This window comes from Thalassophryne amazonica, chromosome 12, assembly GCF_902500255.1.
Source record: "Thalassophryne amazonica chromosome 12, fThaAma1.1, whole genome shotgun sequence".
NCBI lineage: Eukaryota > Metazoa > Chordata > Actinopteri > Batrachoidiformes > Batrachoididae > Thalassophryne > Thalassophryne amazonica.
In genome coordinates this window covers 806,480-826,648 of record NC_047114.1, presented here as the reverse complement: position 1 = coordinate 826,648, position 20,169 = coordinate 806,480, and the positions used below count along the sequence as shown (strand labels likewise).

The 20,169-nt window shown below is 41.5% G+C and overlaps 1 protein-coding gene across 1 annotated transcript in view; it reads right to left on the bottom strand.

Moving 5' to 3' along the window:
* Window positions 1-20,169, bottom strand: part of LOC117521429 (kinesin-1 heavy chain-like) — a 131,683-nt gene that overhangs the window by 60,857 nt on the left and 50,657 nt on the right. Inside the window, 8 exon segments of the mRNA XM_034182724.1 lie at window positions 3,576-3,680; window positions 3,900-4,024; window positions 4,146-4,233; window positions 4,318-4,373; window positions 4,743-4,791; window positions 5,237-5,341; window positions 5,594-5,667; window positions 5,814-5,901. Coding sequence (XP_034038615.1) covers window positions 3,576-3,680; window positions 3,900-4,024; window positions 4,146-4,233; window positions 4,318-4,373; window positions 4,743-4,791; window positions 5,237-5,341; window positions 5,594-5,667; window positions 5,814-5,901 — 690 coding nt within the window.

Below are 20,169 nucleotides of genomic sequence, written 5' to 3'. Positions count from 1 at the left end.
TAAGTTTTATCGGACGTTCACTTCAACTGTGAGAGACAAAATCAATATATACGAGGTCTATTAGAAAAATATCCTACCTTTTTATTTTTTAAAAAAACTATATGGATTTGATTATGTTTTTACGTCAACCAAGCTTGAACCTTCGTGCGCATGCGTGAGTTTTCCCACGCCTGTCGGTGACGTCATTTGCCTGTGAGCACGCCTTGTGGGAGGAGTGGTCCAGCCCCCCCGTTGGATTTTCATTGTCTGAGAAGTTGCTGAGAGACTGGCGCTGTGCTTCATCAAAATTTTTTCCAAAACTGTGAGGCACATCCGAGTGGACACCATTCGACAAATTCAGCTGGTTTTCTGTGAAAATTTTAATGGCTGATGAGAGATTATGGAGTCTTACTGTCGCTTTTAGGACTTCCCACGGAGCGGGACGTCGCGCTGCGCTCTGAGGCGCCGTCGTCAGCCTGTTTCGAGCTGAAAACCTCCAAATTTAAGCCTCTGTTGACCCAGGACATCGTGAGAGAACAGAGAACTTTCAGAAGAGGTTGGGATCAGCAGTTTATCCGGACATTCCACTGTTAAAGGAGATTTTTTTAATGAAAGACATGCGGACGGATTGGTGCGTCGGCTCGCAGCCGGCGCAGCGCACCTGCCACAGGAAAAACACCTCCGTGTTGATAACCATTTGTAAAATCCAGGCAGCTTTTGGTGGCTTTCAGTTGAGTGAGTATCTGAGAAATTGTTTAACAGCAGGGCATGTTCCAACTTGTCCTTAAGGCTTCCAACGGAGGTGTTTTTCCTGTGGCATCCGATACTTTTCTCACAGACCTTGTATACGAGGTCTATTAGAAAAGTATCCGACCTTATTATTTTTTTTAAAAACCATATGGATTTGAATCACGTGTGATTACATCAGCCAACCTTGAACCCTCGTGGGCATGCAAGAGTTTTTTCACGCCTATCGGTGACGTCATTCACCTGTGAGCACGCCTTGTGGGAGGAGTGGTCCAGCCCCCCCGTCGGATTTTCACTGTCTGAGAAGTTGCTGAGAGACTGGCACTGTGCTTCATCAAAATTTTTTCCAAAACTGTGAGGCACATCCGAGTGGACACCATTCGACAAATTGAAAGACGTGCGGATGGATTGGCACGTCGGGAGGCAGCCAGCGCAGCGCGCCGCCACAGGAAAAACACCTCCGTGTTGATAACCATTTGTAAAAACCAGGCGGCTTTTGATGGCTTCCAGTAGAGTGAGTATCTGAGAAATTGTTTAACTGCTGGACATGTTCCAACTTGTCCTTAAGGCTTCCAACAGAGGTGTTTTTCCTGTGGCGCTGGGCCATGAGCGGCTGCCTGCTGACGCGCCAATCCGTCCGCACGTCTTTCATTACAAAATCTCCTTTAACAGTGGAATGTCCAGATAAACTGCTGATCCCGAGCTCTTCTGAAACTTCTCTGTTCTCTCACGACGTCCTGAGTCAACAGAGGCTTAAATTTGGAGGTTTTCAGCTCGAAACAGGCTGACGACGGCGCCTCAGAGCGCGGCGCGATGTCCCGCTCCGTGGGAAGTCCTAAAAGCGACAGTAAGACTCCATAATCTCTCATCAGCCGTTAAAATTTTCACCGAAAACCAGCTGAATTTCTCGAATGGTGTCCACTTCGATTTGCCTCACAGGTTCTGAAAAAATTTTGATAAAGCAAAGCACCAGTCTCTCAGGAAGAAGTCAGACAAAGGAATTCCGATGAGGGGGGTGGACCACTCCTCACTCAAAGCCTGCCCACAGGCGAATGACGTAACCGACAGGCGTGAAAAAACTCACGCATGCGCACGAGGGTTCAAGGTTGGCTGATGTAATCACGTGATTCAAATCCATATAGTTTTTGAAAAAAATAAAAAGGTACGTTATTTTTCTCACAGACCTCGTATAAAAAAATTGTATGATTTTTAAATAATTAATTTTTATTTTATTGCCTGAAAAAAAGCATTTGATCACCTACCAACCAGCAAGTTCTGTCTCTCCCAGACCTGTTAGTTTGTCTTTAAGACATACACTGTATGTATGAATGTATACACACACACACACACACACTAATTAACAGCACTGGATACAGCTTCTTCTTTCAGCGTGACTTTAAAGGACACCTTTAGAAATGATAAGATATAACTTAGCCATTGTTCCAGGCAGCGAGGTTACAGCACAGAGCGATGATTCTTCAGACAGCCACTTGCCTCCGTCTAGACTGAGACAGCTCTTGCACAACACCTGATTTGTTTTCAACCATCACAGATCTATCAGTGGTGATCCACCTCAGGTTGTTTACTAAGCAAAAGGGCCCAAGAATAAAGCAATCAGCGATCAAAGCGAGTAGGGTAAATTTGCCACAAAACCACTAAGATGAAACATGGCTCAGAGGGAAGTTTTTATCTGCTGGAGATAACTTTGTTACACAAAGGATGTGCACATGGTTAAAAATGGGGCTTTCACGGTGATATTACTGAAAGCAATATCATGGTCTTCTTTCTCCCAGAAGACCACTGAGCTGTGTGCTGTGCTGCTGCTCAACACGACAGCATTTCCATTCTTTTTCCATAACTGTCAGCAGTTTAGGGTTGACTTAGGTTTGGTTAGAGTTACTTTGAAATCAACATCCTGAGTAATGGCACAAGATGCAGAACACTTTTCCTGGATGTGTTCATGAAGAGTGTCATTGTCGATTTTAAATTCAAGCCAACACCAATTCCACAAATTCTTGTTTCCATCATCCTTATCAAACGTTTTGACATTGTCTTTCTCGCCGCCCTCCCTCTGTACGATGTCGCTACGTTACACAGCTGTAAAAGCTGTTAAAGTACGCAATGCCCAAATGCTACTTTTAGCTTAAGAACAGTGTCTTTAATTGAAGACAGAACAGAACATAAACAAGAGCGGACCAGAAGAGAAGCAGCAGACAGAGAACACAGAGACGACAGCATTGCCATAGCAACCAACCAGTCCTGCTTTACGACAACTGTCGTAATAGCCACGCTTTCAGATAGGCGAGTCCTCTGTGGAATTCCACAGATTTATAGTAAGTATAATGTCGCAAAAAAAATTTCCTAACTGTGACGATCACAAATACAGAGTCCAGCACTAACCCCCCCAATGACGAAATCTGTGGAATTCCATGGACTGCTCACAGGCCTGGATGCAACAGATGTTGGACAAATATTACAGATCAACCTTACACTGGCTCGGTGATACATCGCGACACAAGAGTCTGTTCTGTGCATTGTGAAACATTTGTTAAAACCACAAAAGAGGCTATCTGATGAGTAAAGTACGACCCAAATACCCTACGATCGATCATGGAAATGAATGTTCTTCTTAATGTCGATGTCCAGACATGATGGGTATTAATTCAACTGCTACAAATGCAGAACATCTTAATGGTAAAATTCAGATGATTTTATGTGCTGTAGACACACACAGACTGACACTGTGCACTGTTTTGAAAATAGCTGTCAAAGCTTTCACATCGATTCGAGCCCTCCATCACACATCAAACTGAACTGTGAACCCGCTGCATTCTTCCACAGCTACTGACCGATCCTTCTGCCAAAGCAGAGATGACGTTCCCGAGGGAAGACAGGGACTTGTTGATGTTCTTGGCTTCATCCAGCACAGCTCCCTCTGCACCAGTTTTACTGACCTGATTTATTTAAAAAAAAAAAAAAAAACACACACATACACACACCTCAGCAAGTTATTGTGTGGAGGTCAGCAGAGAGAGCAAGAAACACTTTACAATGTGAATCCTGCCAAAATTAACACTGAACAATGACAGTGGAGTTAAAGAACATTGGTTGACCAAAAACACCCGTTTCAATACTCTCCAGAAATAAAACTACATTTTTTCTGCGCTTCTCACTTTTTCACTTCCAGCCAGATCCACCAGGTAAAGTTTTCCACTGAGTTTCTGCTCTGTCTGAGTGTTTTCCTGTTTGACATTAATCAGGAAAATACTGTGACTCCTGGAGCTGTGCTCATTCATGTCTGAAAGGAGGAAAAAACGTAGTTATGTAACACAATAACACAACGCGGTGTGTGGGGGTGTGTGTGTGTGTGTGTGAGAGAGAGTGAGAGAGAGAGAGAGGAGGACAGGATGGTCTCTTACTGGTAACTGCCACATGTCTGTTAGATTTGCCTTCATCAATTGTATCCATGACCTCCTCTGGGCTGCAGACAAATCTTTCAGTGCAACCCTTCACAGAACGGCAGGACGTTAGCTTATATCGCTGGACACGTTTCACCGCATTGTTTACACGAGAGGAAACAATAACTCTCACCTTGACATAGGGCACTCTGTTCTTGTCTTCATGAACTGACAAATTAGTCTTTGACACTGCAGACAAGAGTTAAAAAAGACACAAAAATATAATTCACATTACAAATGTAATAAACAAAAAAGCATTACACTTTGACTGCCAATATCCAGGAGTTAAGTTAGTTATGATCAGGCGTGTACATAACTGATGTGCTCAGGCGCTGCTGCACGCTAACAATAAATGCTGCACAGCTGAAAACAAGGAAACACATTTCCTACAAGCTACTATTGTTGCATTTCCTCTCTGTGTTTTCTGTTGCACAGGATCTTATTATAATGTTATTTTCACACGCATGTGCACCAGTTATGTGTGCGCACGCCTGGTTATGATGTTCGTTAACACTGCAGGTCAACGTGACCTGCCCATTCCCACATCTAGCTACTTACCATCCAAAAGGTCCCGGATTTTGTCTAAGTAAATTTCAAAATAGGAAACCTGGGAAAAAAAAAATAATGAAAATGTTAATTAGCTGGTTTGCTCATTGCTCTTATAGTAGCCTGAAGAAAACATTCAGTCAACTACTCTAAGTTGTTGTAATACAAAAATTAACAAAAAGCAAAGAAAGCAACTTTCTGTTTCTATTCGGCCACATGGATCAGATTTTAAGAAAATGCAAGGACCAGTAAACACTTAAAAGACATCTCCACTCAAGTTCTGCTTTTCTGTGTGTCTTCGGTGCTTCTGTCCCAGTGCGGTGCCTCACAGTGAGAAGGTCCCAGGTTCTGTTCCAACCTGGTCCTTTCTGTGTGGAGTTTACATGTTGTCCCCATGTTTGCGAGGGTTCCTTCCAGGTGATTCCTTTACATTAGGGTTAAGTCACTGAGTTGTCTCACACTGTTTGAAGTACACAGTTGCTCACCAGGCCGCCCAGTTTACATACTTTGATATGAAACTCCAAGTTTTCATCCATGGAGTAGATGTAGTTAAAGATGTCTTGCACGATCCTGGGGATGATGCCCATGCAGTCTGTGTCATGGAGGTTCCCCTGAACACAAGCAGGAACAAGAGCAAAGTTGGATTTGAAAATAATCAATGTATATGTCCCTTAAAATAAAATATTTTAGGATTGCAAATAATGACAATACACACACTCACACACTTAAACCCTGGATGATTTTCTTTCATCAATACGGATACAAATACTTATGCAACTTGCTCTCGGGTTTTTAACAGTTCTGACTTATGGAACACCTGAGTGAGATGTGGAAATGATGGATTAAAATGAAAAGTCCTTTACCTCCATGGTGTGTGTTTTACCAGATGATGTTTGTCCGTATGCAAAAATGGTTCCATTGTATCCCTCCAAAACATCTACAAGATGCAACACACACATTAAGGAACCAAGAACTAACCCTAACCAAGCTTGTCAATATCGCTTTTCAATTTCACTATTTTTACATTTCTCTGAAGAAGTCTGGACTCCAATTATAGAAATGAAACAAGAAGTGAGAGCTCACCTTTGACAATCTTCTGGGCGCAGGCGTTGTACACCTGTTCCTGTGTAGTATTTGACTGAAATACTCTGTCAAACATGTACGGTTTACCCTGGAAAACACAAGAATGCCGATTTCAAAAGACTGACTGTAAAAGGCTGAATAAGGTGAATACTATTCCAGGGCCCCAGGTTTTGCCAATGACTGTATCTAACATTCAGGACAGCCTATTATACTTATGGGCTCCTGAAAACATCAAAGCACAATCAAGAGGTGGATTTACAGGAGTCCAATCACACTGTAATAAAACTGACGCTCCAAGCAATTCTGTGCTTCAGCTGAGACAGCACAATGTCTTTATACATGTGATGTCTCAGTTCACTGGTCTCACTCATTTGGTCTGACAGTGTGAAGGAGTGGCCAAGAAGAGCTCACAAGAGCAAGTCACCCACTTCCACCTGGGACACACACACACACGTATACCCACATGACATTTAATGAGTCACTGCCTGTTTCAATGGCAGCACCTGTATGTGCAGGTGAGAGTCCCTCCCTCAGGTGGAAAACATTAACAAACACAACGAGAGAGAGAGAGACAGAGAGAGAGAAACAGGGAGAGAGAGAGACAGGGAGAGAGAGAGACAGAGAGAGAGAGAGACAGGGAGAGAGAGAGACAGAGACAGAGAGACAGAGAGAGAGAGAGACAGAGAGAGAGAGAGACAGAGAGAGAGACAGAGAGAGAGACAGAGGAGAGAGACAGAGACAGGGAGAGAGACAGAGACAGGGAGAGAGACAGAGACAGGGAGAGAGACAGAGAGAGAGAGAGACAGAGAGAGAGAGAGACAGAGAGAGAGAGAGACAGAGAGAGAGAGAGAGAGAGAGAATTAAGGCTTACACATTTTGGTGTGAATGACACAGAAACCTTGAAGACGAAGTCAGGGTTCACCTTCAGCTCAAGGCGATTCCAATAATTCCTCTCAAAACATCACCAGAATTAAGGATTTTGTGTCCAAGCAAAATGTATCTGCTGTTAAACAGGCTGGACCTCTTTAAAGTAGACCTGCTTTGAAATAAATGTGGTCAGATCTCAGAAAGAAATAGCTGATATGTATTTATAAGACCCTTATGAATGCAGTAAAGTAAATCTGCAAGCCCAAAATTGTAATTCAGCAGAGAAATCTTCGTTTACAGGGTGGTCCAAAAAAAAAAAAAAAAAAAAAAAAAAAAAAAAAAAAAAAAAAAAGCCCTATTTTCTTTTTGATCTCATTTTTTACTCAGATGAGATATTTTGAAATTTTTTTCACCAAACATTAGCAGAATGATGGGAGAGTATGTCTTTCAAATCTGACAGAAATTGAAACATTTTTGGTGGTCTGTCCTTAATAGTTGATAATATGTTCTCAGGTGGCAGTGAGCCTCATCGCTGAAGAAAATCAAATCCAACAAGCCAGGGTCGTTTTCAATCCTTTGACTGATATCCTGACAAATGCTAGTCATTCTGCTTTATTGTGATCAGTTTGCCTTTGCAAGATTTGAATTTTGTAAGGAAAGAGCTTAAGGTCATCATGGAGGATCCTCAAAACTGATGACCTCGAAATGCCAACTTCTTGTGAGAGACGGCGTGTTGATTTCCGAAGGGATTCCTCAAGCCTTTCCCGCAAAGTCTCAATGTTGTTGGGAGTTCTGGCTGAAGGAGGTCGACCGCTGTGACCTTTATTGGCATTTGCTACACTTCCAGTCTCCTGAAATTTGGCCACCAAATGCTCAATCGTCCTTCTATCAGGTAATTTGTTCCTGCCAAAATCTCTCGTGCATTGTCTTTGTGTCAGAAGCACCGATTTTGTGGCAAAGTAGGCCTCAATGATTTTTATCTGCTGCTGCTTAGTATACTGTCCAGCTTGATCCATACTGGTGTCAAAAGAATCTCCCAGGCCCGCTGTCTACACCACCTGAAAAATACGGCAAAATGTTGTAAAACACAAATTTGGGAGGAAATACAAAATAGGGCGCTTTTTTTGGACCACCCTGTAAAAGAAGTGTGGGGTGAACTGACTGCATTTATTTCAAAGCAGGTCTACGTTAAGTCTTCACAGGACTAAAAATAAATAAATGAATGAATCAACACATAAAATTAAAATTAAGGGACTTAGCATGTCAGCCCAGTGCTAAAATGTACTGGCTTTGCATCTCGTCAAAGAAAGAAGTTGAGAATAACACTAAAACTACTGCAGGTTAAGAAAACACTCGATTTCTCTGCTTAGTGCTCATATATGAGACCTCCTGACTTATTTGCACATTCCTGTTATCTGGTTAGAACCAAGAACAGGATGCTTTCATCTCTTTGTAACAGTTGTTTGAAACAAACTTCTGAGAAGCCAGTGGTCAAATTCATTTTGGGGGCTTTTTCAACAAGGGTAAGAAAACCTTCCTTTCCAGCAACGCCTTTAACTAATTCTAAAACTATTTATTTTGTGTCTGATCCGTGTGGTCAATTTTAAAGCAAACAGACGTGGCTTTGTTGCCAGTCAGACCAAGGCCTTGGAAAAATCTTGGTGTAAAAAAATGATGCTTATGTTGTGTGAATTACATATGAACCATTACATTAAGAAAAATTCACATAAAAAAAATAAAATAAAAACATAAGAAGCTGGGATAATACCGAAAATGCAATTTAAAAAAAAAAAAGTCATCCTTACATTTAATTTGACTTCTACTTCATAGCAGACAATATGAACCCAAGATATTACGTGATGTGATATTACATGAAGATGACTTCATTCTATTTGTTATTATATAACGGCTGAGTGGATCTTTATCATCTGACTGGTGTTGGGCTGCAGCTATCGATTATTCTGCCGATTAATCGAGTAATCTGATAACAAAAATCATTTAATTTCATTAATTCACTTAAGCTTAATTTAACAGTACTACCTGACAAAGAAAATAAAGTCTGTTTAATGAACAACCAATTTAACTCCTCTTAAAATAACTTTTTATTGACAGATTGGGGGCATAACTTAATTGGTAGCTGCTTCTTTAAAGAAAGAAAACGAGTAAGACCAAAAGCAGCATTATTTATGCACTTCAATACACCTGGCACCTTTTAAACATTTCCATTTTATGCAAGCTTTTAACATTTTCCCCATTACCCTTTTCTTTTTGTTGTAAAATTTATGCCTTCAAAATGTGAGTAAAACACACTGAAATTGGCTGGGTGTCTGAGGAGTTCTCTATTTATATGCTCACCTTGTGTGGACACATTGAGACCAGGCTTGAAAAATTCAAGGTTAAAACACAAAACTGTCATTGCTTTTGAAAGACGACACCTTTATCATTACCAGAATGCTTCAGAGAACTATATCAGAGGAAAAATGTCCCTGGATTGCACTCAGGCTTCTAATCCTTCCTGACATACGGTCACCTCTTAGCATTAGTGAAGGTTACAAATGATCTTCTTATGGCCTCAGACAGTGGACTCATCTCTGTGCTTGTTCTGTTAGACCTCAGTGCTGCTTTTGATACTGTTGACCATAAAATTTTATTACAGAGATTAGAGCATGCCATAGGTATTAAAGGCACTGCGCTGCGGTGGTTTGAATCATATTTATCTAATAGATTACAATTTGTTCATGTAAATGGGGAATCTTCTTCACAGACTAAGGTTAATTATGGAGTTCCACAAGGTTCTGTGCTAGGACCAATTTTATTCACTTTATACATGCTTCCCTTAGGCAGTATTATTAGACGGCATTGCTTAAATTTTCATTGTTACGCAGATGATACCCAGCTTTATCTATCCATGAAGCCAGAGGACACACACCAATTAGCTAAACTGCAGGAATGTCTTTCAGACATAAAGACATGGATGATCTCTAATTTCCTGCTTTTAAATTCAGATAAAACTGAAGTTATTGTACTTGGCCCTAACCAGATCCTTACTCTGGATGGCATTACCCTGACCTCTAGTAATACTGTGAGAAATCTTGGAGTCATTTTTGATCAGGATATGTCATTCAAAGCGCATATTAAACAAATATGTAGGACTGCTTTTTTGCATTTACGCAATATCTCTAAAATTAGAAAGGTCTTGTCTCAGAGTGATGCTGAAAAACTAATTCATGCATTTATTTCCTCTAGGCTGGACTATTGTAATTCATTATTATCAGGTTGTCCTAAAAGTTCCCTGAAAAGCCTTCAGTTAATTCAAAATGCTGCAGCTAGAGTACTAACGAGGACTAGAAGGAGAGAGCATATCTCACCCATATTCATTGGCTTCCTGTTAATTCTAGAACAGAATTTAAAATTCTTCTTCTTACTTATAAGGTTTTGAATAATCAGGTCCCATCTTATCTTAGGGACCTCATAGTACCATATCACCCCAATAGAGCGCGTCGCTCTCAGACTGCAGGCTTACTTGTAGTTCCTAGGGTTTGTAAGAGTAGAATGGGAGGCAGAGCCTTCAGCTTTCAGGCTCCTCTCCTGTGGAACCAGCTCCCAATTCAGATCAGGGAGACAGACACCCTCTCTACTTTTAAGATTAGGCTTAAAACTTTCCTTAAAAGGGAGTTTTTCCTTCCCACTGTCGCCAAGTGCTTGCTCACAGGGGGTCGTTTTGAGTTAGGGCTGGATCAGGTGACCCTGAACCATCCCTTAGTTATGCTGCTATAGACTTAGACTGCTGGGGGGTTCCCATGATGCACTGAGTGTTTCTTTCTCTTTTTGCTCTGTATGCATCACTCTGCATTTAATCATTAGTGATTGATCTCTGCTCCCCTCCACAGCATGTCTTTTTCCTGGTTCTCTCCCTCAGCCCCAACCAGTCCCAGCAGAAGACTGCCCCTCCCTGAGCCTGGTTCTGCTGGAGGTTTCTTCCTGTTAAAAGGGAGTTTTTCCTTCCCACTGTTGCCAAGTGCTTGCTCACAGGGGGTCGTTTTGACCGTTGGGGTTTTTACGTAATTATTGTATGGCCTTGCCTTACAATATAAAGCGCCTTGGGGCAACTGTTTGTTGTGATTTGGCGCTATATAAATAAAATTGATTGATTGATTGACCTCTACAGTGCAGTGAGCTGTGGACCTGCAGCTCCTAAGATGATGATGTTACACTACATTGAGCCACATCATGCCAATTAAACCCACAATGAACAGCAGCACAGAGCAGCTATCGAGCCTGCCAGATGGTGGTGGCAAACAATAGCACAGAATTAGTTTCAAAAAAGTCTTCACTGTCACTGCAGCTCCTCTTGGCCTCCTTAAGTACACGTGTGTCAAATGGGATTTCTCTGTGACTGAATGTAATTACAGTTAAATATATAAATATCTATTCATCACGGTCACACCCCTGCTTCCTGATGACTTCACTGTGATGTTGATAAGCTATTCAATAAGGCCCGTACAGTTGAAGGTGAAGGTGCCTTGACACTTGCACTGTCACACAATTTAGCGTGCCAATGACTAAACTTGCAGTCAACTGTTGGAAACTGTCCATGAACTGTGCGCAAAGAAAATTTTCAAATGTTCAAAATTTCTGGCACGCATACATTTCATGCCACTTGCGTGAACATTGCGCAGCCTATTCGCAAACACTGCATGTTAATGCGTGTCATTGCACAGTTTATACACAGTGTAAGCGACAGTGTGTGACAAGTTTAGGGCTGCTGATTAATCAGATTAAAAAGTACTTTTTCATTTTTAAATAACATCAATAATCCAAGGCTCTCCCTAAGCAATGGCACAATGTCGCTGCACCATCAAGCAGATTATCAAATTGAGTGTTTCCCTTTCTATTTTCCTGGGCAATTATTTATTTTTTCACATCTTTACAAGCTTTGGATCTTTCTTGGACCGTAAGCACAGACGGTCAGCATAATCCTCAGTCAGTCAGGCTGCACGTGAACATGAGCACAGCCTGTGAAGCCACACTGATAAATCTGTTCGATGAAAACACTGATGAAATCCAAATAAAGGTGGTTTTTGAATAACGATTGACTTACGCCGCGTTCACACCACACACAACGCCACACATTCGCTTCCTTCGCCTGGCGATGGAAACGCCGCCATCACCCAGTGTGTCGTTCTGCTTGGGCGGAAACGTTCGCTGCGAAAATTCACCTGCATCATAAATAGGAGGAGCTTCCATTCCATTCGCCATCGAGTCAACATAGTGGACCTTGATCACATGGAGCGAGTTGCTGCGCTGTATTTGTTGTGAAAAGCCGACAAAGGTCGCCAGCGGCGGCGTCGCTGGGTTCACAATATCCTCATGAGACGTTCCCAATTTGGGGAGTTTCATCATTTGCTGCAGGAGCTGTGTCTGGATGACGGCCGCTTTCAGCGGTACCTGTGCCTCTCCAGGACCCAGTTTGAGTACCTCCTGTCCCGTTCGCACGAGCACATGTAAACAAAGAAAAAAAAAAAAAACTGGCTGCCACTGTGGTTCCTCACTCTCTCTCCCCTCAAACTCTGTCATCATTGTGTTATAAACCAGTCAGCATTTGTTTTATCATACATCTGTGTAGTTAATAAAATTATCTTCATGGACGATTCCTTCACACGCACACGTAAAAAAAAAAAAAAAACAAACAAACAAAAAAACAGCTGCTGCTGCCACTGCGGTTCCTCACTCTCTCTCCCCTCAAACTCTGTCATCATTGTGTTATAAACCAGTCACCATTTGTTTTATCATACATCTGTGTAGTTAATAAAATAATCTTCACAGATGATTCTTTCGCGTGAGCATGTGGAAAAAAAAAAAAAACTGGCTACTGTGGTGCTGCTGCCCACTCTCCCCTCATACTCTGTCATAACTGTGAAATAAAACACAAAAGGGACACAAGTCCTGCTCACAGGCTGGCTGCCAAACACAAGACATGTCCACATCAAGTATAAACTCCAGACATCTTCGCGTCACTACATATCCAGTCCCTGATTAGTCACTGCGGCGCGACAAGACAAAAAGTTCAGATTTGTCAGCTTGGGGAGGGCGACGTGATGCGATATCTCGTCAATCGCTCAAAAGCGCTTCTTTCGCGTCCATCGCGTTGCGTGGCTTGAACTTGTGTGGCGTCACAACACGTCCTTCCATAGGGATCACATGGCAACCTGTCGTCGCCGTCGCGTGGTGTGAACGAGGCTGAGAAGTGCATGTAGAGCGGAGAGCAGCCAGCGGACCAAACCGTGTGTTTTTTTTTTTTAAATACACTAACACAGTGCTTTGTTTTAAATGTGCAGTCAGTCTATTTCAGATGATCAGCGTGGATCCTCTTTCTCTTAAAAGGCTTTATTTAACTCTCTGTCACAATGGAAAGCTGTAGCTTCTGCTGCTACATGGATTAGCTTTTACACGGCTTATGCGCATGCTCTGGTCTTCAGTGATGCCAGTCTAACCCATTTTTTTTAGTAACGAGTAATCTAACGCATTAATCTTTCCAAATCAGTAATCAGATTGTTATTTCTCTAAGTCACTGTGCGTTACTATTATTTTTGCATTGTGGGTCGATAACAGCATTAAACTTGGTCCGTGTGCAGGAGGTCGGGGTTCGACTGAACTGCCCACTTTAAGTGAGCAGCTCGTCCTCACCTCTTAAAGCGCGGTGACAATAGCACACCTGCACTGAGCTTTACAAAGACATTTTATGCTTTTTTCCTCCTTTATTTAGAATTCTGAGCTGAGCCACTCCGTATCTGCTGCTAAAAACAGCTGATCCTTCGCGACGCGTGAACAACTAACACTATTTTCCACTCAAATGCATCTAAACTCTCTTTCTGAGGACCACATGATGTGAAAACACAATAAAACTTTCTTACCTGTAAATCTGGTCATGTTTTCTGCATAAATAAATGTTATCCATTCTTTGTGCTCAAACGCCAAAGCAGGGGCGAATCCAGATGGAATGGGGGCGTGGGGCAAGGATGTACCCCCCCCCCAACACCCCGAGATTAAAGGTCCAGTTTTGAAGCCTTTTTTTACTGCAACTACTAATACTACTTATAATAATAACAATTTTGACAAGTAAAATGTTTACAGAGAATTTAAATGTTAGAAAAATGTTAGAAAGAATTTAATAGTTACATTTATAAACAATGTAGGCTAGAAATTGCAAGTTTTACTGTTACAGTGCTGTCAACAGTTAAATATGAGGTCAAGAAAGAGGTCTTTATTTTACTTTTTATAAAACAAGTATATAGTTTCATTGAAGTCAAGAAAGGGTGACTATAAAGTGAGTTTTGGCAAAACAAGTATCACTGTCATGTTGAGGTGGCAGAGGGCTGTTGTCGGCAGCTGGGGAAAGTAACTAAAAAAGTAACTAGTAATCTAACTTAGTTACTTTTACAACTGAGTAATCAGTAAAGTAACTAAGTTACTTTTTCAAGGAGTAATCAGTAATTGGATTACTTTTTCAAAGTAACTGTGGCAGCACTGCTGGTCTTCTATTTTGTTCTGGGGACATTACAGCGCCACACACAGGCCTGGTATATGTACTACAACGTTAAACGGAGATTTCAGACACAGAATTTGGATAATGCCACTGTTTTTTTTCCATGTCGCAATTGTGCTGCCTGCTCCAATACTAAATAAGTTAATGTGTTTTTTTAGCTTTGTTACAAAAAAGGAATATAGTATCAGAAAATTTATTACATGTATATCAACTAATGTTGTTTACCTTTTAGTGTGCACTAAATGTGGTATTCAATATGTTGGTAAAACCACCAGACAGTTACGATGCAGGATTAATGAACACAAAAGCGCCATCCACAGAGAAGATCCCAAATCTGCAGTGGCTAGGCATTTTGCTGATGGCAATCATTCAATTGCAAACTTGGACTTTTGTGGCACTGACTTGATTACTCCAAGCAGACGAGGTGGCAGCACTGACAAATGTTTACTTCAATGTGAATGTAGATATATTTACTACTTGAAAACTCTGTATCCAAATGGAATGAATGAAGAGTTGGATATGTCCTGTTTTTTGTAATCTATTGTGCTTTGTAATGTTTGTAAATATCAGTTTTTTTGTAACTGGTCTTAGTCTGTGATTGGTATGTGGCTGACTGGCCACTAACTGATGATACCTGATGAACTCTGTAAAAGAATGGCTCCAATGTCACACCCGGTTTGCACTGAGGAAAGTCCAGGGGGACTGAAACGTTTGCACTTTTCTTTTTTTTCTTTCCTGCACCCTTCCGGGTAAGGCTCCTTTAAGTAAAAAAAACATGATCTGAAAAAAAGTCTGAGTTTGTCATTCTATGTGCGAGTCCCTCCTGCAAACAGAATTTGCCTCAAAAAATTTTTTGTAATCGAATTGTTCGAGTTACTCAATTAATACTTTCAGCCCTAGATGAGTTTACTCACTGGAATAGAAGATTGCTTGCTGGTGCCAGGATCAAATTCATGCAAGCGTCAAGGTGGCTTTTCAAGCATACCATCTAAAGACACACGTTGGCACAACAAATTGCCTGGCAGTGCGGTGACAAAACTTGTGCATGTGTCAAGGTGGCTTTAGACTGCAGCACCCACTTGAGATGCTTACAGAATGCTGGTCTCGGGTACATTAAATGAGAACTGTGCAATATTTTTGTCTTAACTTTACACTTCAGGAGTCATTATAAATTGTTAAATGACTTGTTTTGAGGAGAAATGAGGCTCTATTCCCAGCCCCAAGCATCTCATGGAGGAAAACCAGCCTTGCAACGTCACATACACCGACTCTGTGCCGCAGACCAAACGGTCCACCCTAAAAATTCAACATTATTTCATCATAAAAGACGGCAGCCCAATCAGAGTACCACAGCAGCATGTCTGAGTCTGACTCTCTGAGTCCGACGCTCTACACCCAAACCAATCAAAGGGAATAATGTGATTATTAACCATCAGATGACAAAATAAAACCTCTTAAATCATTCTAAAGTCAGCTTTAAGCAGAAATGAGGTGATAAAATGTAAATCTGAAATGAGGTGAATATTTTTTTCCTCCCAAAATGAGATGTCCTGGCTGACGTGCAGCAGCCCAAGACTGTACGGCTGCAGACTCCAGCAGCCAGCTGAGCTCAGCACAGACGTATGGAGAGACATCCATGACGTTATTGTCTGAAAGGAAACACTTTTGACAAAAACTACAGATTTTTCTATCTAAGTCCAGAGATCATGGATCCAGTGACCAATTTCATATTTATTTACTTTAACACTCAATAAAATGTTGTTGACATAGAAAACCTGTAAAGACGACTTTTAGTACACAGAAAATTCACAGGAGGTTTCAATAAGGGACTCGATAAGGAATTAGATTGCAGGGCTGTGAAATGAAAATTGTGAAATCCGAGGAAAATTTGCAGGAGCCACACAGCGTCGCTGCAGCAACCAACCAGTCCTGCTTTACGACAACTGTCGTAACAGCAACGCTTTGAGTGGCATTTTTTTCTCCGCGAAACTCCGCGGATCCGAGGAAACTAATTTGTATCTGTAACACACAGATCAGTGTCCGGTACACAATGTCGTAAAAAAAGAAAACGCTTTGCGATAAGCATTTTAAAAACTCAGTGATGTTCATGATTAAAGAGTACATCACTAACACCCCACCCCCCCTCCCCATGATGAAATCCGCGGAATCGGAGTTTTCACAGCCCTGAGATTGATAAGCGGAATTGATAATAGTATCAATAGATAAAATGCAATAAGGTGCAATTTACATATGATCAGACTAGGTGACTAATCGCAAAAATAATTGTTGACTAGTCGACTATCAAAAGTCATTTGTGGCAGCTCTAGTAGGCACACGTGTGTGGGGGGTGGGGGGGTGACAAGCAAAACACACAGTACACCCACTAGAAAGACTACACCACTGGACATTAAGAGTGGGGGGAGAGGGGAGGGCCGACAGCAAGATTTAAAGTTTGTGACATATACTCTGAGCTGTAGTGATAGCTCTACAGAGAAGATTGGAAAAAAGTAAACAAAAAACAAGAAAAATGGCCTGAGCTGCATCGTGCCTCTCCAACTCTGAAATCCACATGTCCGTGAGACAATTAACACTGCAGACCCTGACCTGTCCAATTCCACATTCAGCCTGTCTGATTGTTTTCGTGTAGTATGGATCTACTTGCGGCAGCACGGTGGCTTAGTGGTTAGCACTGTTGCCTGACAGTGAGAAGGTCATGGCCTGTGGCCTTTCTGTGTGGTGTTTGCGTGTTCCCCCCTTGTTTGCGTGGGTTTCCTCTGGGTGGTCCGGTTTCCTCCCACATCCAAAGACATGAGGGTTAGATGGATTGGAATCTTTAAATTGTCCATAGGTGTGCGAGTGGGTGTGGATGTGTTTTTTGTCTGTTTGTGGCCCTGTGACAGACTGGCATCCTGTCCTGGGTCTACCGTGCCTCACGCTCTATGACTGTTGGGATAGGCTCCAGCCCCCTGCGACCCATAATTGGACTAAGCGGTTGAAGATGAGTGTGTGTGAGTGTGTGGATCTACTTGCAATTATCATGTACAAATACATATTCAGTTAATCCTTTCTTACAACAGTGACAATTGATTTTTTTAATTTATATTCTGCAATTTCAATGTCTTACCCTTAGATACAGGGTGAGAAGTTCGGTCATCGGTGGGGACCTCGAAGTAGAGCCGCTGCTCCTTAGCGTTGAAAGGAGCCAGCTGAGGTGGGTTGGGCATCTGGTAAGGATGCCACCTGGACGCCTCTCTAGGGAGGTGTTCCAGGCATGTCCATCTGGGAGGAGACCCCTGGGAAGACCCAGGACTAGGTGGAGAGATTATATCTCTGCTTAATGTGGCCCAAGACAGGGAAGTTTGTGGTCCCCTGCTGGAACGGTTGTCCCCATGACCCGATCCCGGATAAGTAATTGAAGATGAGTATGAATATTCTGCAGTTTATTTGTACAAAAAGGCTGAGAATTAAAATTTTGCCATCATTATGACAGAACTCCACCTGCAAGTCATAATGTTTGACTAAAGGTCCCGAAAAAAGGAATGATACAATGCAGTTCAAGGTACTGGGCCAAGTGACGTAGTATTCATGAACACCGTGTGTGTGTGTGTGTGTTATTATTGCAACAGAAACTTTATTATGTAGACAGTTTGCAGTTAATTAAAAACCAGTAGTCGTTTTGGAGTTGTTCAATCGATCTAAATAGTAAACAGACTGCATTTATTCTGTTTTTCAGAATTACTATAAGCATTTATACCCACAACCAAATTTGCAAAATGTTCAACAGATAAACAATTTTTTGAAACAGCTCAATGTACCTACTCTGTCTGAAAATCAAAATAGAACACTTATGGCCGAAATAACGGAAAGAGAGCTGTCCTGTGCGATATCAAGTCTGAAAGCAAACAAATCACCTGGTCTGGACGGTTTTCCTGCTGAATGGTATAAAAAAAAAAAATAAAACGGAGATATTACCATTTCTACGAAAAATATTAAATTTAGCTCTAAAAGATGGGAAGATGCCACCTTCACGGAAAGAAGCAATTATTTCTGGTCATTCCAAAGGAAAGGATCCACTTAATTATAGCTCATTCAGACCCATTTCTGTTCTCAATATTGATTATAAATTATTTACATCAATCCCGGCAAAAAGATGATAATATAAGGCGTACTCTGCACATAATGAACAACATTAAAAAGAGGAAGATTCAGGCAGCTTTGGTCAGCCTTGATGCAGAGAAGGCCTTTGACTCTGTGAGCTGGTGTTTTTTATATAAACTACTAGAGAGATTAGGCTTTCATAGTAATTTTATGAAAACAATTAGAGCACTATATACAAAACCAATTGCTCGGATAAAGATAAATGGACAATGATAAAGAACAAAGATAAATGAACAAGATAAATGAACAAATTCATTTGAACTGGAACGTGGGACGAGGCAAGGTGGCTCTCACCTCTTTTGTTCTCCCTTTTCATAGAACCTCTTGCTCAGATAAGACAAACAAATGAAATAATGGGAATAGACATCTCTGGAGACATACACAAGGTGGCACTATACGCCAACGATGTCCTTAATACAGTGAGGAACATAAGTATTTGAACACCCTGCGATTTTGTAAGTTCTCCCACTTAGAAATCATGGAGGGGTCTGAAATTTTCATCTTAGGTGCATGTCCACTGTGAGAGACAATCAAAAAAAAAAAAAAAAAATCCGGAAATCACAATGTAGGATTTTTTTATTTATTTGTATATTACTGCTCCAAATAAGTATTTGAACACCTGTGAAAATCAATGTTAATATTTGGTACAGTAGCCTTTGTTTTCAATTAGAGAGGTCATACGTTTCATGTAGTTTTTCACCAGGTTTTCCCTGGCTGTGTGTTTGGGGTCATTGTCATGCTGAAAACCCAGCCATGACCCATCTTCAATGCTCTTACTGAGGGAAGGAGGTTCTTTGCCAGAATCTCACAATACATGACCCCATCCATCCTCCCTTCAATACGGTGCAGTCGTCCTGTCCCCTTTGCAGAAGAGCACCCCCAGAGTATGATGTTTGCACCCCCATGCTTCACGGTTGGGATGGTTTTCTTGGGGTTGTTCTCATCCTCTAAACATGGTAAGTGGAGTTGATTCCAAAAAGTTCTATTCTGGTCTCATCTGACCACATGACCATCTCCCATGCCTCCTGTGGATCATCCAGATGGTCAATGGTGAACTTCAAACCGGCCTGGACATGTGCTGGCTTGAGCAGGGGGACCTTGCTGCCCTGCAGGATTTTAAACCATGACCGCATCATGTGTTACTAATGTAATCTTTGTGACTGTGGTCCCAGCTGTCTTCAGGTCATTGACCAGGTCCTCCTGTGTAGTTCTGAGCTTTCTCAGAATCATCCTTACCCCACAAAGTGAGATCTTGCATGGAATCCCAGACCGAGGGAGATTAACAGTCATCTTGTGTTTCTTCCACTTTCTAATAAATAATCATAACAGTTGTTGTCTTCTACCAAGCTGCTTGCCTGTTGTCCTGTACATGGAAATAGAGACTGGAATGGATGTCACGTGACTAGCGGCGTGCCGCATGGCGGCCATTACTAAGGGTGGAGAGAGCACCTTGATCCTGTTAAACAGAAGTGAAATGAGGAGAAAAAAGGCAGCCAGTGCTTAACCATCAACTGCACCAAAGACAAAAACAAATTCTCGAATACTAAAATGAACTGTACAATAGCCTTAATGTAATTATGCAAAACAAATGTTTATTTTAAAGTTATGTCGCAATTTAATATCGATATACTGAGACTATACTCGACGTCTAAGTTCTTTTCATTAAACTGTATTCACATGCATACAAATATGGAAACGAAAATGTTTAAATATATTTATGTCTATATTTACTTGCAGTTGTTTAATATGATATGTACATGTGGTCACAGGAGGCATTTAAATTTT